Genomic DNA, 23,828 nt, shown 5'->3' with positions numbered 1-23,828 from the left:
CCACTCTGGCTAACAGCACCACAAAGCCCCAGAAACGCCACCAGGCCCCTTAACAGGCCACTGGACACTCTATTACTGGACTGTGGAGAGTCCACCGCAATTAAACAGCATCACCTCGCAGCATTACATCATATGGGAGGCCTATAAACTCCCCTAATAGCACAAACACACATTGTTTTAAAATGTTTTATGTGTGTGTGTTAAATACTCAGGTAAAGATGGTGATCCTCTTCCCACTTTCTGCTGCTAACCCATGGTTGGAGAACCGCCTCGTGGCTCATACACATGATGCTCCCATACGTGTAGTTCACTTACCAGGCAGGCCCCACTCCCTCAGCACACCTACTACCTGACCACTTGCTCTCTCCCACACTCACTCACTCAACCACTGGACCACAGTGTGCATGCTGCAACCTACTCATCCTCTTTTTACCAGAACCAGGTCAGTGCTGGTGGGGGAGGACGGCCATACTGTACAATACACAAAGTGAATAGCATATTGCCATTTCAATATTTAAAATACTGCTTTATACAATCATCTTGAAACAATTGTTTGTATCTAGATGAGAGATCCATAGTAGCTTTGCTGTTTGCTAGATATCTTTGTTAGGAAAATCATTCCATACTAGTAAACTGGTATGTGAGCCTGAGATGTGAGGAAAGCAAGAACGTAGCTACTGCGACGTTGCATCTGTGGATACTGCTCCAAGGTACCCTGGGCCACTTGGTTTTTTGTTGACTTTCACAAAAAGTGTTGGTTCATGAATTAATTACGACTTCAGGCTCAATTTGGGAAATTTGAAGCCGCGTATTTTGCAGCCAAGGCTATCTGTGCGGCAGTTTATAACATGATATATTTGTCATTTGCTCTTTTGCACTGTGTCAGTGGATTTCAAGGTACTTGAAGTGAAAGTATGGCCTGATATTTCAGCTGTTTCCCCATGGTGATTATGAAAGGTATGGATGTTTCTTGATACCCGTAATAAAGAACATTTAAGATGGACACCAGAACTCAGTCACCCTTTGTTATTACTGATGAGTTGGAGGATAGCCAGTGTCCTCAGCATGACAGAATGTGTTTGTACTAACTGATGAGCAATAAGCACTGTCCTTGAACAAAACTATACAATATCTAAGAGATTGTGTGGAAGACCAGAGGGGATACTCACCTCCTTCCAGGTCCTCCTGCCAGTTGCGGGAGCTGCTAGCCGGGGAGTTGGGAGAGGTGTAGTACTCTCCCCCAGGACTGGTGTCCACATCATCCTCCATGGAGCCCGACTTGTGCCTCTTACTCCTGTATGTCACACAGAGGGAGAGAGAGAGGAGGAAATAAGGGGAAGGCAATGTGACACATGGAGAGCTCCTGGGGGAAACTGTGTACAGTGTATAAAGTATGTACACTTGCACGCTGTGGCGTCAAATTAAGCCTCTAAAGTCCATTGCGCGCAAGATGGCACTGTCAAGGTGAAACATCATTGAGCAAGCAAACACTGAGTCGAGAGCGCAGAGGATGGGTCCGGAGAGGATGAGTGCAGCGAGCGCACAGACCAGTCGAGAGCGCAGAATGTGGTCAAGCGAGCAGAGGATAGGTCCCGCGAGCACATTATTGCTGCACGCAAAATATTAATTCAAGAGCAGAGATTTTTGTTTTGTTTTGCAGTGATACTTACTACATGTCAAGACTCAGATGTTACAAATACACGCATCCCCACATGGATTTCTCCTCTCACACAATCGTGCTCTCGTAACTGCAATCTTTTACTATAATTTTATTACAGGTGAAAATTCTAGCCAATGAACATGGTCGTCACTAGTTAATACTAGGGCTGTTGTGGTGACTGCGGAGTCATGACCGCAGTAAAATTCCATGTGACAATGGTAATCTCTTCTTATGCACTCTGGACATGCTTTGGTAGTACCCAACTTGCTAACAACCACCAGGTCCTAATGACCTGGTACTCAGGGCTCTATTGTCCCTCTAACCACTCTGACATCAATGCAAATGCAATCAAAAATCACATCAAACACTTATCATTAAAACAGTATCATAATTTTAAAACTCACCTCGCTGTTATGATCAATTTGAAGAAAGAAGTTCAACAGCAGGTTGAAACTGAGTGTAAAGCATCATCATTGTGGATGTTGTTTCAAAGCCTGATACAATGAAATGGAAAGCACTTTCTAAGGTGATGATTAATTCAAAACACAATACACATATTAGAGCTTATACATATGCATAGGCTTATGAGCCCAATTATGATTGTGCTGTTATACAATACATAGCCTACCTCATATTACATATTACACATGGCAGAAAAACATAAAGTGGTCCTCTGTAGCTCAGCTGGTAGAGCACGGCGCTTGTAATGCCAAGGTAGTGGGTTCGATCCCCGGGACCACCCATACACAAAAAAAAAAATGTATGCACGCATGACTGTAAGTCGCTTTGGATAAAAGCATCTGCTAAATGGCATATTATTATTTATAAAAAAAACTGATTTAAGATGTCTTTGGTACATAATTGGTCTAGCCTATACTCCAAAATTAAACAAATTTGAGTAATCAACTTTGAGTGTGAACTGTACAGTCGTGGTCAAAAGTTTTGAGAATGACACAAGTATTGGTCTTCACAAAGTTTGCTGCTTCAGTGTTTTTAGATATTTTTGTCAGATGTTACTATGGTATACTGAAGTATAATTACAAGCATTCCATAAGTGTCACAGGCTTTTATTGACAATTACATTAAGTTTATGCAAAGAGTCAATATTTGCAGTGTTGACCCTTCTTTTTCAAGAACTCTGCAATCTGCCCTGGCATGCTGTCAATTAACTTCTGGGCCACATCCTGACTGATGGCAGCCCATTCTTGCATAATCAATGATTGGAGTTTGTCTGAATTTGTGGGTTTTTGTTTGTCCACCCACCTCTTGAGGATTGACCACAAGTTCTCAATGGGATTAAGGTCTGGGGAGTTTCCTGGCCATGCACCCAAAATGTCGATGTTTTGTTCCCCGAGCCACTTAGTTATCACTTTTGCCTTATGGCAATGTGCTCCATCATGCTGGAAAAGGCATTGTTCGTCACCAAACTGTTCTTGGATGGTTGGGAGAAGTTGCTTTCGGAGGATGTGTTGGTACCATTCTTTATTCATGGCTGTGTTCTTAGGCAAAATTATGAATGAGCCCACTCCCTTGGCTGAGAAGCAACTCCACACATGAATGGTCTCAGGATGCTTTACTGTTGGCATGACAGAGGACTGACGGTAGCGCTCACCTTTTATTCTAACTCAATCAGCATGACAGAGTGATCTCCAGCCTTGTCCTGGTCAACACTCTCACCTGTGTTAACGAGAGAATCACTGACATGATGTCAGCTGGTCCTTTTGTGGCAGTGCTGAAACGCAGTGGAAATGTTTTTTTGGGATTAAGTTCATTTTCATGGCAAAGAGGGACTTTGCAATTAATTGCAATTCATCTGATCACTCTTCATACCATTCTGGAGTATATGCAAATTGCCATCATAAAAACTGAGGCAGCAGACTTTGTGAAAATTAATATTTGTGTCACTCTCAAAACTTTTGACCACAACTGTATTATTATGCATACTGGATGGACTGGTTACCTTATGTATGCTACGCTTCAAAATGTCTATCCACGAGTCTGGGAGAGAACGTATAGCCCTAGGCGATGCTGTTGGTTCATTGATTGTGCAGTGCGGCTTACAGTTGGCCTACAATTATAGTGCATTTGTATTTGATTTTGAATAGCCTAGTAATAGGGATTCTTTTTATATTTGTATAATTTATTGGGTGACACATTACCTTTAGCTATACAGAATATCTCAGCACCATGCGTTTCCATCTCCTCCTCTCTCTCCTTTATTCCTTTCTTGAGCGCGCAGAGGGACTATAAACAGTTTAGAGAAATATTTTTTGTTTTTGCGAAAAAATGTCACTATCGATGTTCCCAAACATATTTCACTTGGTTTCCCAAATTAAGCACTCCGTAGCTGCAGGAACAGAGTTGGAGAGCCCATGGCATACAGAGTTTGAGCGGAATATGGGGCCTCCCGAGTGGTGCAGCGGTCTAAGACACTGCATCACAGTGCTGAGGTGCCACTACAGCCTGGGGTGTGTCACAGCCGGCCGTGACCGGGTGCACAATTGGCCCAGCGCCATCCGGGTTAGGGGAGGGTTTGGCCGTGGGGCTTTCCTTGGCTCATCGCGCTCTAGCGACTCCTTTTGGTGGGCCTGGGCACCTGCAAGCTGACTTTGGTTGTCTGTCGAACAGTGTTATTCCTCTGACACATTGGTGCGGCTGGCTTCCGGGCTAAGTGAGCAGTGTGTTAAGAAGCAGCACAGCTTGGTCATGTTTTGGAGGACGCATGTCTTGACCGAGCACGTTGGGGAGTTGCAGCGATGAGACAAGATCGTAACTACCAATTGGATATCACGAAATTGGGGGGGAAAATGCTCCTCAAACAGTGGTTGATGCGTGGAGTGAAATGAGTGTTCTTATATTTATTTCTCAGCTGCTCATATTAAGCACAGCTCCAAGTAGCCTACCCGGCATCATTGAAAAACAGACCTGGCGGGAAAGCGTGTGGCCTCCATTTAGCTATTCGATAGCATACGGATGACATGTCTTTTTCCCCCTGCCCCTGCCCCTGCCCATTTGATAATGGGCCATTCTAAATCTAAACTAATTTTACAGTAAAGACGAGATTAAATTGAGAATAGTCTGATGGGTGAAAATATGATCACTCGATGAGAGAACATCTGTGCAGCCTGAGGCAAGGAACAGAGCGCAAGCTTTTTTTTGCGAATCATCAATAGCCTATAGTCGCATCATGCAGCCCATATATGTTTTGATTTCTAAGACATTCTAAGGTTTGTATCCTTCACAACTAAAGTTGCCAAATAATTCTAAATCTAGCGTATAGGACCTGTTTCAAATGATCACTTTTACGCTCAACATAGCCACTTCATATGTGCACTTGCTCCGGAATGGGACAAATATGCTTTCTATTTTATTGAGCTAGGTTCAATTATATTCTTCTTACTATAAAATCATATAATATACAATAATGGCACAGGACTTCATAAGCATTTCATCAGCTGCTTGTATGCGTGTAGGCCTGGACATGCTAAACTTGTTTATGTTAATTAACGGACAATTACCGTGAGACCGGCAGTCTTTTGCATGACAATAACCGGCTGACAAAATGTCATGACCGCCACAGCCCTAGTTAACACAGCCACAAAGTCATAATTTTTATGGCTAAACCCCGCCTGTTTCTACTATTTCTCTTTTTAAAATGTGATTTTAAACCTAACCCTAATCTTAACCCTAACCTTAACCCTAACCTTAACCCTAACGTTAACCACACACTGCTAACCTTATGCCTAATCCTAAACTTAAATTAAGACCAAAAAGCATATTTTTGTTTTCATTAATTTTTACAGTACAGCCAATTTTGACGTTTTGGCTGTGTTATATAATGGAAACCGGATTGTAACGGTGAAAAGCAAGGTGATGCTGGTAATGAAGTAGGGATGATGGCTGACGATAAAAATGTAAGCTCTATAGTTTTTCAGTAGAGAATTTAGCCAACCAACTAGTCAACTAGCTATGATTTTAATATTGAAATTGAAGTAGGTAGCTAGTTATTTGGTCTTCTGTTATTAAAGCAGGCTATTGATTAGGCAAGATATGTTAGCATCAGCTAGCAGCTAGCTAGTTAGCTAGCTAGAGTTTAACCACATATAAAAGTTATCTTTAGTTTAACAAAGAGCATTGAATCTAGCTAGCTAGCTAAGTTAACGAGGGGTTAGGATGGAAGGAGGACTTGGAAGACCAGCATGACTGGGAGGGAGTGGCGGAGAAGGGAGAGGCAGGGTGAGAACAGACAATGAAGGGCCTTACTGGCAAAGACACCCTTGATTAAGATGGGGTAAGGGGGAGTCAAGAGAGATCAAATTCTGAACTAAATAACCAAAATAGTGTAAACATTGAGATACAGTCTATTTGAAATACAGATTTTATTACTTTTACTCTGGCAGTTTTTCTGCAGTTACAATAAGAGAATGACTAGTCTGTGTAGCCATTTGATTAGCTGTTCAGGAGTCTTATGGCTTGGGGGTAGAAGCTGTTTAGAAGCCTCTTGGACCTAGACTTGGCGCTCCGGTACCGCTTGCCGTGTGGTAGTAGAGAGAATGTCTATGTCTAGGGTGGCTGGAGTCTTTGACCATTTTTAGGGCCTTCCTCTGACACCGCCTGGTGTAGAGGTCCTGGATGGCAGGAAGCTTGGCCCCAGTGATGTACTGGGCCGTACGCACTACCCTCTGTAGTGCCTTGCGGTCGGAGGCCGAGCAGTTACCATACCAGGCAGTGATGCAACCAGTCAGGATGCTCTCGATGGTGCAGCTGTAGAACCTTTTGAGGATCTGAGGACCCATGCCAAATCTTTTCAGTCTCCTGAGGGGGAATAGGTTTTGTCGTGCCTTCTTCACGACTGTATTGGTGTGCTTGGACCGTGTTAGTTTGCTGGTGATGTGGACACCAAGGAACTTGAAGCTCTCAACCTGCTCCACTATAGCCCCATCGATGAGAATGGGGGCGAGCTCGGTCCTCTTCTTTTTCCTGTAGTCCACCATCATCTCCTTTGTCTTCATCACGTTGAGGGAGAGGTTGTTGTCCTGGCTCCACACGGCCAGGTCTGTGACCTCCTACCTATAGGCTGTCTCGTCGTTGTCGGTGATCAGGCCTACCACTGTTGCGTCATCGGCAAACTTAATGATGGTGTTGGAGTCGTGCCTGGCCATGCAATCATGAGTGAACAGGGAGTACAGGAGGGGACTGGGCAAGCACCCCTGAGGGGCCCCCGTGTTGAGGATCAGCGTGGCGGATGTGTTGTTACCTACCCTTACCACCTGGGGGCAGCACGTCAGGAAGTCCAGGATCCAGTTGCAGAGGGAGGTGTTTAGTCCCAGGGTCCTTAGCTTGGTGATGAGCTTTGAGGGCACTATCATGTTGAACGCTGAGCTGCAGTCAATGAATAGCATTCTCACATAGGTGTTCCTTTTGTCCAGGTGTGAAAGGGCAGTGTGGAGTGCAATAGAGATTGCATCATCTGTGGATCTGTTGGGGCGATATGCAAATTGGAGTGGGTCTAGGGTTTCTGGGATAATGGTGTTGATGTGAGCCATGACCAGCCTTTCAAAGCACTTCATGGCTACAGACGTGAGTGCTATGGGTCGGTAGTCATTTAGGCAGGTTACCTTAGTGTTCTTGGGCACAGGGACTATTGTGGTATGCTTGAAACATGTTGGTATTACAGACTCAGACAGGGAGAGGTTGAAAATGTCAGTGAAGACACTTGCCAGTTGGTCAGCGCATGCTCGGAATACACGTCCTGGTAATCCGTCTGGCCTTGCGGCCTTGTGAATGTTGACCTGTTTAAAGGTCTAACTCACATCGGCTACGGAGAGCGTGATCACACAGTCGTCCGGAACAGCTGATGCTCTCATGCATGTTTCAGTGTTACTTGCCTCGAAGCGAGCATAGAAGTAATTTAGCTCGTCTGGTAGGCTCGTGTCACTGGGCAGCTCACGGCTGTGCTTCCCTTTGTAGTCTGTAATAGTTTGCAAGCCCTGCCACATCCGATGAGCGTCGGAGCCGGTGTAGTTCGATTCGATCTTAGTCCTGTATTGAAGCTTTGCCTGTTTGAAGGTTCGTCAGAGGGCATAGAGGGATTTCTTATAAGCTTCCGGGTTAGAGTCCCGCTCCTTGAAAGCGGCAGCTCTACCCTTTAGCTCAGTGCGGATGTTGCCTGTAATCCATGGCTTCTGGTTGGGGTATGTACGTACAGTCACTGTGGGGATGACGTCATCGATGCACTTATTGATGAAGCCAGTGACTGATATGGTGTACTCCTCAATGCCATCGGAAGAATCCCGGAACATATTCCAGTCTGTGCTAGCATAACAGTGCTGTAGCTTAGCATCTGCTTCATCTGACCACTTTTTTATTGACCGAGTCACTGGTGCTTCCTGCTTTAGTTTTTGCTTGTAAGCAGGAATCAGGACGATAGAATTATGGTCAGATTTGCCAAATGGAGGGCGAGGAAGAGCTTTGTATGCGTCTCTGTGTGTTGAGTAAAGGTGGTCTAGAGTTTTTTTCCCTCTAGGTGCACATTTAACATGCCAATAGAAATGAGGTAAAACGGATTTAAGTTTCTTTGCATTAAAGTCCCTGGCCACTAGAAGCTGCGCCTCTGGAATAGAGTTTTCCTATTTGCTTATGGCCGAATACAGCTCATTGAGTGCGGTCTTAGTGCCAGCATCGGTTTGTGGTGGTAAATAAACAGCTACGAAGAATATAGATGAAAACTCTCTTGGTACATAGTATGGTCTACAGCTTATCATGAGATACTCTACCTCAGGCAGGCAAAACCTTGAGACTTCCTTAGATATCGTGCACCAGCTGTTGTTTATAAATATACATAGACCGCCACCCCTTGTCTTACCAGAGGCTGCTGTTCTATCCTGCCGATACAGTGTATAACCCGCCAGCTGTATGTTATTCATGTCGTTGTTCAGTCACGACTCGGTGAAACATAAGATATTACAGCTTTTAATGTCCCGTTCGTAGGATATACGTGCTTTTAGTTCGTCCACTTTATTATCCATTGATTATACGTTGGCCAATAGTACCAATTGCAAAGGCAGATTAGCCACTCGTCGCCGGCTCCTTATCAGGCACCCCGATCTCCTTCCGCGATATCTCCTTCTCTTTCTCCTGCGAATGACGGGGATGAGGGTCCTGTCGGGTGTCTGGAGCAAATCCCTCTCGTCCGACTCATTAAAGAAAAATTATTAGTCCAGTTCAAGGTGAGTAATGGCTGTTCTGATGTCCAGAAGCTCTTTTCGGTCATAAGAGACGGTAGCAGCAACATAAGTTACAAACAAGTTACAAACAATGCGAATAAACAAACAAAATAGCACGGTTGGTTAAGAGTCCATAAAACGGAAGCCATCCCCTCCGGCGCCATTGTACTGCAGAGAGAAAGAGAGAGAGAGAGTTCACAAAACACCGCACTAAATCACACACAAGAAAAGTGTGTGCAAACAAAACGCAGGCCGTTTTGTATCCCTCCACAACTCAGCACATACAGTATGTATCCCTCCACCTTCCTCAGTGGAGTCTTGACCATGGGCATCAAACTCCAATGTCTATGTTGTGTTGGCATAGTTACTGGACCAGTGGGAGGAGGTGATGCGTCCCATCTCAACAAACAGCTGCTGTGCCAACACCATGCCTGATGACGACAACCAGATGATACTCCTCCACCCTGGATCACGATAAACACACCTAGTCTCTCTCTCTGTGTATGTTTGTTGCACGTGAGAGCGTGAGTAATGGGTCTGTGTATGCAAGTGTGTGTGTGTAGTGTAGGATATACGTTTTGTGTATATGAGTCTACTCTGAGTCTGTATACACCCTGTATTACAGGCCTGCGTTTTGTTTGCACACACTTTTCTTGCGTGTGATTTAGTGCAGTGTTTTGTGACCTCTCCTCTCTCTCTCTTGTCTCCTCAGATATGTGGTGCTCCCCAGACCAGTGTTTTGAGCCAGGGATGGACTACACTGTTCGTCTGAGTTTGCCCCTCTACTCTGCACTCAGTGATGTCCAGTCCCCATGCACACTCATTGACTCGGTTAGTCCCCACACACACACTGTTAAACACCTAGACACAACTGAGACTTGTGCATAAATAATGCATTGATGTCACTAAAGAACAAATTCAAGGTACAAGGATTTAAAGTTGGGATTCAGCCCTTCGACTCCATACTAAATCTAATTCCATTCTCTGTATCTTTCTGTCTTCTCTATACATTGTGTGGATGCCCCACTGTAAGAACCTGGAGATATTCACTGGTTCTGAGGGAGGTGACGTGGCCACCAACAGTGCCTGGGACACGTTCCAACGTTACTGCTGTCTGGAGAACAGCCAGAACGTGGTCAAGACCCCCTCCACAGACATCTGCCGCAACTCTATCTTTAGCGTGTCAGCTGCACCAGGGAGCTAAAGGTATGGCACCGCACTCCCAACAGTCTTGTATGAATACTTAAATATCCTTAAACATATGTGTATGCTCATTTATGTGTTTCTTAACTAAAGGTCTAAAGAAGGTTTCTTATTGCTCAATAATACTGATGAATGGCGTGGATTGTACGCCTCTGCTCAAATCAAATTGTATTGGTCACATACACATATTTAGCAGATGTTATTGCGGGTGTAGTGAAATGTTTGTGTTCCTAGCTCCAACAGTGCAGTAGTATCTAACAATTCACAACAATACACACCAATCTAAAAGTAAAAGAATGGAATGAAGAAATATATAAATATTAGGACAAGCAATGTAGGAGGCATTGACCAAAATACAGTAGAATACAGAATATACATATGAAATTAGTAAAACAGTATGTAAACATTATTAAAGTGGCTAGTGATTCCATGTCTATGTATATATGGCAGCAGCCTCTAAGGTGCAGGGTTGAGTAACCGGGTGGTAGCCGGCTAGTGATGGCTATTTAACAGTCTGATGGCCTTGAGATAGAAGCTGTTTTTCAGTCTCTCTGTCCCAGCTTTGATGCACCTGTACTGACCTCGCCTTCTGGATGATAGCGGGGTGAACAGGCCGTGGCTCGGGTGGTTGATGTCCTTGATGATCTTTTTGGCCTTCCTGTGACATCGGGTACTGTAGGTGTTCTGGAGGGCAGGTAGTTTGCCCCCGGTTATGCATTGGGCAGACCGCACCACCCTCTGGAGAGCCCAACGGTTGCGGGCGTTGCAGTTGCCATACCAGGTGGTGATACAGCCCGACAGGATGCTCTCAACTGTGCATCTGTAAAAGTTTGTGAGGGTCTTAGGGGCCAAGCCGAATTTCTTCAGCCTCCTGAGGTTGAAGAGTCGCTGTTGCGCCTTCTTCACCACACTGTCTGTGTGGGTGGACCATTTCAGATTGTCAGTGATGTGTACGCCGAGGAACTTGAAGCTCTTCACCTTCTCCACTGCGGTCCGGTCGATGTGGATAGGGGCGTGGTCCCACATAGTGACGTCTGCCATTCCATATTGAGGCAAACATGGCACAGATCTGTGCTATTTTATCTTTCCTCGATTCCTTGCGTCGTTTTTCCGTGCCTCCTTCTAAAACCCCATCAGAGGAGAGGATCCTAGGTTCCTCGCCTCAGACCTCCAATCGGTTTTGAGAAGCATTCGAGTAGAGAGGAAGTGAGGAGTTAAGATGAGATTAATTGGGACAGAGCTCATGTCATTGTTTTAGGTGGAATCTTATCTTGAATGATACATTTTATCTGTTTGCAGCACATATATCTTTGTTCTACTTGTGCTCTTTCCACAGATGGCTCTGGCTTGCTGATAACATCTGATCTGATGTGACTCCCTATGCGATTTTACTTCTGTATTACTGCCTGTACTCAATACAACTTCCAATGCCAAATTGAAATAATTTGATAGTCAATGGTAGTTCCCAATCAGACAATTACTATAAAACTATCATTTGTTTTCCTCATTTAAATGTTTGCTGAATGCATGCCGTTGCTTTGTCCTCAGTCCTCCTTTGAATGCTGTGTGTACCATGATGACATGTTAACCTGAGTTTAGCTGGTTAATCATATTAGTTTACATTCTATTATTTGGCACTGGTTATGTACTGTTAATGTAGCAGGTTCTACCCTTTGTGTCTCCATAGGGCTGGGCGGTATGTGTTTGTTAGTTCATCCATCACTCCAGTGTAAGTGACCAATCTTAAGGTTTCTAGACACGAACCCACCTCTAAGCCCGCCCCCCACCAGCCTGAAATCCAATCGAGAAAAACTATTAATTGAAACCCAAAGGTGCCAAGACTTGAGCAAATTGAGAGTGAGAACTTGACAAAGACCGGTGACTATTGTTGGTGGACAATTTGATGCTTTCAAATTTATTTTGTACACGTTTGAACCATGTTTCTTTGCTTATAGTTCTATATTTTTTTATTCTGACATTTTTCTTTTTGATCTGCGGCAATGATGTTCTGCTCGCCCAAAGTAACACTTGCTAGCTCTCAAGTTTGGCCTGTCCACTCGTGGGACACATCCTCTGCTCTCTCGACCAAATTTCTGCGCTCTCGACTGGTCTGTGCTCTCGCGGCACTCATCCTCTGCTCGTGGGACCCATCCTCTGAGCTCTTGATTAAGTGTTTGCTAGCTCAATTATGTTTAATTTTGCTCGACAGCGTCATCTCGCGCACAATGGACTTTAGAGGCTAATTTGACGCGATAGCACGCATGCACACACACACACACACACACACACACACACACACACACACACACACACACACACACACACACACACACACACACACACACACTCACACACACAGTACACAAGTGGGTCAACAACAGCAATCAGAAGATGACCGGTAGGAAACTGAGTAGCTCCAGGACCCTCAGGTAAACCAGTTTATTTACAGTCTCATTTTGTCCCAGCTTTACTTGACATTTACAGTGTCAAATAAGACAATAAATCACAGCTGGTATTTTGGCAGTGGAGTACACCTCCAGATAAATCACATAGCCTGCAGTCATCTGAAGAACAGCCATTGTTCTTTTAGTTAACGTTTTGTGCTTTCAGCAAAAGGACACTGCTCTCTGTGCACCCATGAAAAAACATGCAGTCCTCCTCTCATTGGCCTAAGTGTTTGCACATCCAGCCATTCATTTATGCAAGGCTCCTGTTAACCTGGAATGTATTCTAACATTCTCTCTAAATGTGAATGTATTCACAGGGTAGAGTAGTACCAACATTAATAAAACAAGTGTACTGTGCCGCAAGTTTGTGCCTTTGTAGTGTATGCAATATGTTCATTTCCAGTCTAGATTGTGTGCGTGTGTGTATGCATGTGTGTGTTTTGGGGCTGGTACTGACCCGCTGGAGGAGGTGCTGGGCAGGGTTCTCCTCATGCCCACCCCTGAGGGGTTGAGGTCGTAGGCCAGATGCCCCTGCAGCTCCCCAAGAGAAAAGTTAGGGCCTGCCCCGGTCACCACCGGAGCTGCACACAGCAAACACACACAGGGGGGACGACAGGTCAGTCAGTGGAGGAACATGTCACACACTGCACATTACTTTCAATTAAACATGCAATTATCTATGGTATAATACTCAAACATCTGCATAAATGACATGTAGCACCATCCTCAAGCTCACTCATACATCGCTGCTGAAGAATTGTGTCGCTGTGTGAGCAAAAATATTGTGTTGTATCTGTGTGCGCTTCTCTGTAACAGCTCCAAAAAGTGGACAATCCCAGCTGCAGTCTGCTACCGTACTTCAGCTCTCGAGACAAGAGCATGAGGATGTAGCATTATGGGTCTGGGGCTGTCTAGCCATCTATCAGTATTTACCCCATTTCCCCTCTCACGTTTCCACTAATGTCCTTTATATACACAAATAAAGGTGAAATAAAATAAATAAATATGGCCATGTGCATTAATGGCTGCCTGCTGCTGTGCTGTGTCTGGCTGGAGTGGAGTGGACAGAGATGTTGTTGCACTCTACTATGCTAGTATGTACTGTATTGTACCGAGCCGTGGGGAGACACAGTGAGCTCGGAGAACAATGGCCCATTTGTTAGGGCAGGTATGCTTATTAACAGTGGGATGGCATCACTACAGATCCCCAGGCGATCAATCTCTCCCTGACTAAACACTGTACTGAGACGCTGGCGAACACAACACAAAAGGAGGATTCATGGATCTACAGTGTAGAAATTCCCTCACGTGCACCTTAAAGGAACCTCTGGCCAAAGAAGAGTAACCAGGGAGGGAACTGCCAACACGAGCAGGCGTGGTTGAATGCATAGAAATTTAAATATTAGAACAGGAATCCCCATTCAAGTCAATGTGTGGGATTCTATTTCTATAGTTGAGCTGGATACCTGTGGTGATGTAAACAAGCTCAGTAATTACAACACATTTTTCTCTGTTTAATTACACTGGTAAAGTAGGTCAGTGGAGAACTCATCATTTCTAATAGGCAGCTAATGTCTCCTAGGATATGCATCCCACATGAGGCCTTGGTAAATAAAGTGGAATGCACTTAAAAGTAACAGATTAGTTAAATAAGCTAATTATGTAGTCTAAAATCTAAATCAACACCTCTTGGGGGCAAAAGGCGAGCATCGATATTAGCGTAAATACATGATACAAGTGTTGTGGAGTTTGTGATATGAAAACTAAATCTGAATGTGTCACATAAACAGAGGTGCAGGTGATAGTTGTTATAGCATAGCATCGGGGCAGCTGAGGATTTGGGGAGTCGAGGGGGTGAATATGGACTAGCAGTCTTTTCCCCAGGAGAGGCCAGCTCGCAGGTGGTTAATTGAAGTCTTTAACTTCTACATTTACTCCAATTAGTCAGGCAAGGTGTGACACATAAAAACAGAGAGCCAGTTTGACAGGTGTAATGTGAAACAGAGAGTGAGTTTGACAGGTGTAATGTGAAATGTGTTCCCTATGCATCATAATAACTCACTCACTCATTTAGTTTTGATAATTATATCTACAGCATTCTACATCAGCTGTCAGCTGTCAGCTGTGTGTGTGTGTGTGTGTGTGTGTGTGTGTGTGTGTGTGTGTGTGTGTGTGTGTGTGTGTGTGTGTGTGTGTGTGTGAGGTGTTATCAGCTATCCGTTCCCTCAAGAACAACAAGACTGGTGCTGACAGCATCCCGGCAGAGCTACTTAAGAAGGTACGTTCCTTCTGCACCAGAACGCTCCACCAGTACACCACTGAGGTTTGGGACCGGGAGAATGTCCCCCAACAGTGGCGGGATGCAAACATTGTCACCATCTATAAGAACAAGGGTGACAAGTCCATCTGCGGCAACAGCCGGGGGATATCCCTTCTGGCTGTTGCCGGCAAGGTCCTGGCCAAGGTGAGGCTATACAGGCTGGTGAATAAAATCACAGAGGAACTGCTGCCAGAGTCACAATGCGGCTTCAGAAAGAACAGGAGTATGGTCAACATGATATTCACGGCACGGCAACTCCAGAAGAAGTGCCGTGAACAACATCAGGACCTATTCATGGCCTTTGTCGACCTCTCCAAGGCATTCAACTCAAATTTGGCTGTCCAGACAAATTTGTCAACATCCTTTGCCAGTTCCATGATGGGATTATGGCTCGGGTGGCCATAAGAGGGCAGGAGTCAGTGTGAGGTAGGGGTGTGTGCTGGGACCTGTACTCTTTAACATCTTCCTCCTATGTGTCACCCAGCTTCTCCACAAGGAGCTTGAGGACAGCAGTGGGGTTGCAGTGGACTTCAGGCTGGATGGAAACCTATTCAACATCAGGAGGCTCCAAGCAACCACCAAGGTTTCGACGGAGCAGGTTTTTGAGCTGCAGTATGCTGATGACTGTGCTCTTGTGGCCCACACTCTGGAACACCTTCAGTCCATCCATGTAACGGCTGTGAAGGTCTATAGCAGGATGGGACTGTCTATCAACACCACCAAGACAGAGGTGGTCTGCCAATGGAGATCCAGCCCTCCACCCACCATGACTGTCTTCACCATTTAACACAAATCACTGGCAATAGTCCCGTCATTCAAATACCTGGGCAGCATCCTCTCGGAGGACTGCAGCATCGACCTCGAAATTCAAAACAGGATCAAGCAAGCATCAGCTGCCTTCGGGAAACTCAGATGCAGGGTCTTCCAAAACAGGGATCACCTCCACACCAAAGTTGCTGTCTATCAAGCCGTCTGCATCACCACACTTCTTTACAGCTGTGAAGCCTGGGTCACTTACAGTCGCCACAACAAGCAGCTAGAGCGATTCCACATAAGATGTCTGCAGCGCATCCTGGGAATCACCTGGTGCAACCGTGTGCCCCATACAGAAATACTTGCTAAGACCAACTGCAAGAGTATGGAGGCCATGGTCACCCAACACCAACTGCGCTGGCTTGGGCATGTCATTAGAATGTCTCAGGAGCGTCAGCTACATCTTGGCCGGCGGTCTGCAGGGGGGCAGATGAAGCGCTATAAGGACCAGCTGAAAACGTTGCTGAAGAAGTGCAAGATCAAACCCACAGACCTAGAGGAAGCTGCTGCTGCCGACCATTCCACCTGGCGGCAGCTCTGCCAGAGCAGTGTACAGAGGTGGGAGGAGGAGATGAGCACAAGGAAACAGCAAAAACAGCTCAGGAGACATGCAACCAGACTGGAGTGGAGCTCAGGTGGACACGGACTGATATGCAAACTGAGCCAGTGACTGCCTGATGCAGTTGTGGCAGATCGCAGTGTTGTTGTGGAGGCTTCTGTCACCCATGATGGAACATCTCATTCTACATCCAGGACAACACTCCTTGGTATCAGACGGATGCAACTACTGCAACACTGGAGGCTGCAGGGGAAACTCGCTGCTGTGGACTGTGCTGACCACTCTGTCCCCATTCCATGTACCAGAATGCTGCCGTCAGCGAGGACATTCTCACCTTTACTGTTAAGGCGAGGCTGCAAGTTCTACCAACAAAATATTATCTAGCACTCTGGTACCCTGCAAGCTATGACCCATTTTTTATTCTACATTAGTCAAATGTAATGGAGTCCATTGCCCATGTTGTGAATGGCTGCTGTTCATACAAGGATTTGTACATTGCTAGACATGACCGCCTTGTTGACCTGATAGCCAGTGAGGTGAGACAAGTAGTTTCACCAACAGCACACATGCATAAACATTCTTGTGTAAGGGGAAGCTGGTTTGATGTTGATGTTTTCCTGTGTGCCAAATATGCCAGATATTGTTGTTGAGGGAGGAGGCCATGGGGAGGTGCTCATTTTGGAAGTGGGCTGCTCATTTGACGGCTACATGGAGTAGGCCTTTGCCGAGAAGCTGCTTAAGTACCAGCCCCTTGCGGCACGCTTGGACAGCCTCGTGTGTAGGTACAAGAAGGTGGCGCTGATATTTGGCAGTCTCGGCCATGTACAGAGGCTTGCAGTGCGTGGACTCCAGATTGCAGGCCTGACAAAAACTAGGGCAAAGCAATTGGCTATGTACTGCTCTGTTTCAACTGTCGTGGGCAGCCTAGCTGTTTGGAGAAGGAAGTGCTTTCTGTACCCTTGAGTGCCATGCATACAGGGACCTTTGAAAAAAATCTGTGTATGTGAGTGAATGTACACTCATCAGAGCTTGTCGTTCATACTGAATAGCATTTATTTTGAATGACAGATGAAGATTGACCCTTTTGAGAAAGGCATTATCACTGTGGAAACTGAAAACGTGATCAATTACATATGACAGATGGGTGAGCATCTCTCCCTTCAGCTCCCTTCACTTAAGCTGCCTTTCAAATCTGATTAAACTCAATTTATAAACATAATGAAATAACGTATGTAAATTATGACTTGTAGGGTAAGTGAATAGAGGTCTCAGGTGGTGACTAGTGAGGTCTGTGTGGCTGGGAGACAATGGTTATTCATACAGAGTGATTCGAGGCTGGCTGGCCATGTGGGGGCTGTGTTAATGTGGCCCTAATTCACTAATGTCAGGCCTGGTGAGCACAGCATCCCCAGCCAATCACAAAGCTCAAAGCACACAGCACAGAGCACATAGCCTTGGCAATGTGAATAGAACATATTAAATGGATATAACATCTGCACAATCCACAGTCCACCATGAGACAGATAAAACAACATAAATGATGAGGAAGTCATAAATAATGTCATCCTAAAGCCATATGATCTGATGCCCGGTCAGAAATCAAATTGAGTGTCTGATGGGGTGTAGACAGTAAGGAGGGGTTTACTCTGCATGTTGTCTGTGATTAATGCTGTAAGTGGATTACGTTAGTATCTCCCGTAATCCTGGATCTGGATATTCACTACCATCTTTGTCACCTAGGCTGTTATACCATCCATGTGTTTCCTACCTCTGTGTATCCATCTGATGGGGTTATGGTTGAATAGCAGTAGTGAAACACGCAGCAATGTAGAGACTAGGAGCTCAGCTACTGAGGGAAGCAGTGTGACTGCTGCCAGAGAGGCTGGGAGTTTCCACCCGCTCCCTGAGGGCCAGAGACCGTGAGCTAGCTCATTCTTCACGGAAGAGGGTTGTCAGAACTTTAATCACCATAGTTTATGTGACACATGCCCAGCTCCTAAGCATGTTGCTGTGTAAGTTATGGCTAGGAAGTTATAAGGAAAGTAGCCACACATGACGTTTTAAGAAAGAACGGTAACAAAAATATATTATTGCACCAACACACTCCGTCCATCCATTCAACCACAAATATATAAAAACATAAGTAGCTAAATAAAATATGTAAAATCTTACTTCTGGACACTTGCACCAACTCTGTTACATTAAAAACTCCTGACGTCACAAAGCTTTCCTGAAACTCAGGAGCATCTGGAAAACACAGATTTGAGTCACCATAGAGAGTTCTGTGACATAATACAACAAACATTACAGTAACTTCTCACTTTTAAGACAAAGACACAATAAATGACAGAGTATCAGCAAGCCAGTAAAGCACATGCCCATATGTTTTAGCCTAACAGCAACCTGGAATATATTGGATTCTAAATATTACAGTGAAAGGTATTGCGTGTGTCTGCGAGTGCTAGATGAATAACTAGCTCAGTGCTTATGTCACTGTCTGGCAGTGTGTAAATGTGTATGAATATTTCAGTGTGTGTTGGTATTTGGATGTGTGTGTGAGTCGATGGGGCCCCTTACCCATGGTGGCAGCTCGGCTATCCTCCTGATCTGACCCAATACCTGTGCGTGGGCTACTGCTCTGCTCTGACTCTGAAGAGAGGGAAGGAAAGGAAGAGAGAGGGGGGGGAAAGAGAGAGACAGAGGGGGTCAGGGGTAAGATACATAAGTCTAAACCCAGCATAATTTGTTTCAGTTTCTACCATTTAAAAGGCTCATTTGAGGGTGATTATGAAGTTAGAAACAGTCTCCAAAAAGGAACATATTTAGTGAGAAATAATGGGACAAATATCACAGCCGGGGCCCAAAGGTCCCCAAAGCAACATCCAGGGTCTTTACTGTAACATTGGTTTGTCACTGGATAGATTATTAGGTGGATCAAAATAAGTACTATATTCAATTCAAAGTTTATAGATAGTACTAAAGCTATTATAACAAGTAGGGTTTCAGAAAAATAAAATTGGCCTGCCACAAAAATGTGAAACATGATCCAAATACCTCATTATATAACTGCCTTGTTTGGCAAATCTAACTAGAATCCAAAAAGGTTTCTGGCAGGCTAATATATTTGTTCAGCCAGAATGTACACTCAGTAAAGCATCACAACAATGGCAAGGCCACACAATCCAACCAAAAAATCAACTTTTATTTGTGTGAACTTAATATTTGCTTCACCTGGCAAATGCAGATAATATAAGCTAAATAAATAGAGTGCAGTCCAAACCAGAATGGGGAGCATACTAGATTTACCACAAAGAGTCAAACGGAACAGCAGTAAAAACCTAAAGATAAATAAATAGGGCCCTCCTCTATCAGATAGGCATGATTCCACTCGCGGATCAAAGCCACACACATTCCACATTGCTCCACATGTTTGAGTTTAGAGCCTGTGGAGGGAGTGCCTCATTGCAATATTCACACTGAATCCCCGTCACTAGAACGAGCACCCCGCTTCCTCTGGACTTCCCTCTACACTGGACAAGTGAGCCAGACACCCTACCGTTATGTGTGACAACCACAGCAGACTGCACCACCACACAGGTAGCAATGACTGTCTTCTTCATGAAGCTCTGTAGAGAATGGCATTATTTCTACCTTATCCCCCTTATACGTTCTTCGACAGCCACTTCGATAGTGCTCAAGCTTATAATCACTATCATGGGGGGATGTGCTAAAATATTGGCAGGCAGCATTTGAACTGATTGAGGAGTATGGTCGACCTCTGGGTTGTGGTTTGTTCTGTGGCTAATCTACTGTAGTAGAAAGACAATGAAAAAAACTGCAAAACAAAAACATAAAATAGCCATCTTGATTTTACTTTGGCCAATAAAACTCCTCTGCTATCTTTAATACCCAATACATTCTTGCTAAAAGCTGCAGCGGATTTTAGGCAGGCCACCCTCAGACAAAATCCCTGGCACCTAGAGCAAAATAAAGAGAGAATGATAGCAAAAGAGGTGGTAAGGGTAGGTAACAACACATCCGCCACGCTGATCCTCAACACGGGGGCCCCTCAGGGGTGCGTGCTCAGTCCCCTCCTGTACTCCCTGTTCACCCATGACTGCATGGCCAGGCACGACTCCAACACCATAATTAAGCCTGATCGCCGACAACAATGAGACAGCCTATAGGGAGGAGGTCAGAGACCTGGCCATGTGGTGCCAGGATAACAACCTCTCCCTCAACGTGATCAAGACAAAGGAGATGATTGTGGACTACAGGAAAAAGAAGAGGACCGAGCACGCCCTCATTCTCATCGACGGGGCTGTAGTGGAGCAGGTTGAGAGCTTCAAGTTCCTTGGTGTCCACATCACCAACAAACTATCATGGTTCAAACACACCAAGACAGTCGTGAAGAGGGCACAACAAAGCCTATTCCCCCTCAGGAGACTGAAAAGATTTGGCATGGGTCCTCAGATCCTCAAAAAGTTACACAGCTGCACCATCGAGAGCATCCTGACTGGTTGCAAAAGGCTTCGTAACAGCTTCTACCCCCAAGCCATAAGACTCCTGAACAGCTAATAAAATGGCTACCCGGACTATTTGCATCTTCTTTGATGCCATGATGATGCAATAAAACGTGGCCGAAACAAGAGACCATCAATTTTCCCTCCGAAAGCAGTTGACTGCATTTTTGTTAACTGTTAACATCGTGTTGTAATGTTTTCAAGTCATATCGTTTTGATGGTTTTATCATTCCAGGATTGTAAGAGTTAATGAACAAATCTCCAACACCTCTGAGATACCATTCAAATGTGATAAATTAATAAATGTCAGAACGGATATTAAATGGAAATCGCAGCTGTCCCCTCGTGAGCTTGAACAGGGTTCAATGAGGGCAAAACTGATCTACTTACTGCCCCACCCTGTCCCTAAACTTGTTATTTAAAAAAATAAAAATAAAAATAATTCACATCAAGATAAACACTTTGAAAATGTGTTATTATACACTTTCAGAATTTGACGAAAAACGATATCTCTCCTCTCTTTCTCTCTCTATCCTCACCCTCATATTCCCGACCACATCTTTACACATTTATTATTCATATCTATTTGTTGTCAAGGATCTGAAGTGTATAATAACACATTTTCAAAGTAGTTTATCTTGTTGTGAATTATTTTCTATTTTATTTTTTTCAACTAACATTTTGGCACTTAGGAGCTAGTGTTGGCAGCCATTTTAGATTGCTCTTTCTCCCGTCTTTCTTTCACTCACTCTCTCCCTCCCCCTCTCTTTCTCTCTCTCGCCCAGAGCAAGAACACACAAAGTATAACTAACCCTGTTGAAGAGTGCCAGCATGCTCCTGTGCCAAATCACCCCTTCAGACGAAAGACGAAAAGAGAGAGAGACAGAGCAGTGCCACTTAATTGCTGTTGGCAGACAGAGAGAAAGAGAGAAAGTGAGGAAGAAAGAGAGAAATAGAGAAATAGAGAGGGTAGAGAGATGCACAGAGTAAGGGTTTTGAGAGAGAAATACATTTTTTCTATGGAAGTTACTTAACCAGAAACTCATTCTAGCTGAGTTACTCTGCAATCACAGTGTGTCACAGTTAAATTACAACACAGGACAGACAGCATTACAAGCACAGGGAAGCAAAGTAGCTTCCCTCCTCAGTCCAACCAGGGGACAAATGCTTGTCTGAAGTAAACTGACCACAGTTACTCATAAAAGTCCCCCACCACCAGAGATATGGTCCAAGCTGCAAGTACACCACCAGAGATATGGTCCAAGCTGCAAGTATACTCGTAACTGAGAGATTAATTGTTGTAACACAACCCTTTGTACAGTATACATTTTCCAATAACAGGAAAACCACAAGGCTGGTGAATTTGAATTTCTACAATGCACCCAGTATTTGGTTTCATTTTGATCTCATGACATTATTGTAAATACAGCGGCTGGCTGGCTAAAACCAACACTGCCGGCTGAAGTGGACAGAGGAAGCCAAGTGAGGGATTTGGAGGCAAGGCTGTCTATTCACATTTACCCTGGTGCCTGGGCATTTTTGGCTTCTCCCAAACCCATTTCCCATCAGTCACTGGGTGAGAGGAGCTATTTCTCCAGCAGCTCAGTTTCTAGCAGGAACGAGAACCAGAGCAATGATGATGTAACAGTGGAACAACATAGGTCAAAATACGGAAACAATTATGACTTGTCTGTTCGCTTATAACTTAGAGCAGGAATTTAATATGAATCACAGACATGCTCTCAACTGTGCTCTCAATACTACAGCCCTTACTGGAGACATTAGGAAAAATAACTTAATGAACATGACCCACCTACTATGAGAGACTTTAATATGTAGCGATAACTCACAAATTCATTACAATAATCAAGCTTTTGCCATCTGTGTCGGTGGTAACGATCAAACCGATTGTCTTTTTAAAAATCTCAAATGGAATTGGAATTGAACAGTCAATTCAAATCCAATTTGTAACTGATAGCCTCTCTGTAGTGTGTAACAAGGTAATCACAGTAATGTTCTTTTTAGCACTATTAACTGTGCTGGAGCAAAGCTCATCTAGGCTCTACTGGCTGATGTAAGACCACTATGGGAAGGCAACCCTTCAGTATAGGATAGAACTTATATCACTCATATTAAATTCTCAACCACAATACCGTACACGTTTCCCACAACATGAATATTTACAGTTTACTTATTGTTGTAGTATGTTGAAGCATATTGTATGCTTTACTAGTTTGGAGTAATATTGGAAAATGCAGGTAAATAAAACAATATATAGTGCTTGTGCCATGATCTAACACCAGGGGCTCCCTCTTGTAATCTTTCTCAGCAGTCTGTCTCAGTGTTTCTCTGTGGTAAGATTGTTCAGCTCACTGCAGCTGAGCTTAGAGCACAAACCAATCAATGGAGTTCTGCCCCAGCAACAGAGCTACCGAGCTCACCCCTCTCCCTTCATTTTTGCTTCTACCCCTCTATCCCTCTCCATCTCTCCCTTCTCCCCTCAGCAACCCCAATCAATTTCACATCTTCAATTCAATTTCAAACAAATTTTCTTGGAATGACAAGAACCTAGCCAACGCAGAGATATTACAGCAAAAAAAAACATTGATAGCCTCTTTCACTATCTGTTCGATTTCTTTCCCCCTCTTGCTTGCACTTCTCTGCCTCTCCTCTTCCTACGTCAGTTTCTGCCCATGCAGACAGTCTGAGTCTGCATGGGTAGCCCCAGCTGCCCTACCCACCCACAAACTCCCCACGCTGTTTAACATTTAGAATGGGAGACATCAAATAGAAGAGGACTGGCCTGTTAGACCAGAATCCACATAGAAACCAATCCTACAGAAATCTTTTATTGGCCAAATTATCTAACCGTCTAATGAGTTCCATGGCGTTGTTAAACTAATCCTAATTTATTCAGAATAAGGTGCAGAGACCGCTAATTTACATTCAAAATAGCTAACCTCGCTGACTGCACTGGCTTGGCTGGTAGACGGCTGCTTTAATCCTGTTTATACTATATATTTCAAGGTAGATTTTCCTACAGCTTTAGCCTAAAGCTGGGTTGTTGCTGAAACATA

At 44.5% G+C, this 23,828-nt stretch overlaps 1 protein-coding gene across 15 annotated transcripts in view; it reads right to left on the bottom strand.

Annotated features, from left to right (window-relative positions):
- LOC311149021 (nuclear factor 1 C-type-like) overlaps positions 1–23,828 on the bottom strand; it is a 145,972-nt gene that overhangs the window by 35,431 nt on the left and 86,713 nt on the right. For 9 of the 15 annotated variants that reach the window (XM_084186103.1, XM_084186108.1, XM_084186104.1 and 6 more), the window contains exons 3-6: positions 18,806–18,877; positions 18,401–18,475; positions 12,994–13,117; positions 1,170–1,294 (exon numbers count right to left, since the gene is read on the bottom strand). In XM_084186103.1, the coding sequence (XP_084042229.1) occupies positions 1,170–1,294; positions 12,994–13,117; positions 18,401–18,475; positions 18,806–18,877 (396 nt within the window). The remainder of the gene's footprint in view (positions 1–1,169; positions 1,295–12,993; positions 13,118–18,400; positions 18,476–18,805; positions 18,878–23,828) is intronic. The other 6 variants (XM_084186101.1, XM_084186100.1, XM_084186097.1 and 3 more) reach the window with 1 other exon arrangement.

The sequence above is a fragment of the Coregonus lavaretus genome (assembly GCF_964263955.1).
Source record: "Coregonus lavaretus genome assembly, chromosome: 21".
Taxonomy (NCBI): Eukaryota; Metazoa; Chordata; class Actinopteri; order Salmoniformes; family Salmonidae; genus Coregonus; species Coregonus lavaretus.
This window is presented reverse-complemented; position numbering and strand designations above follow the sequence as displayed.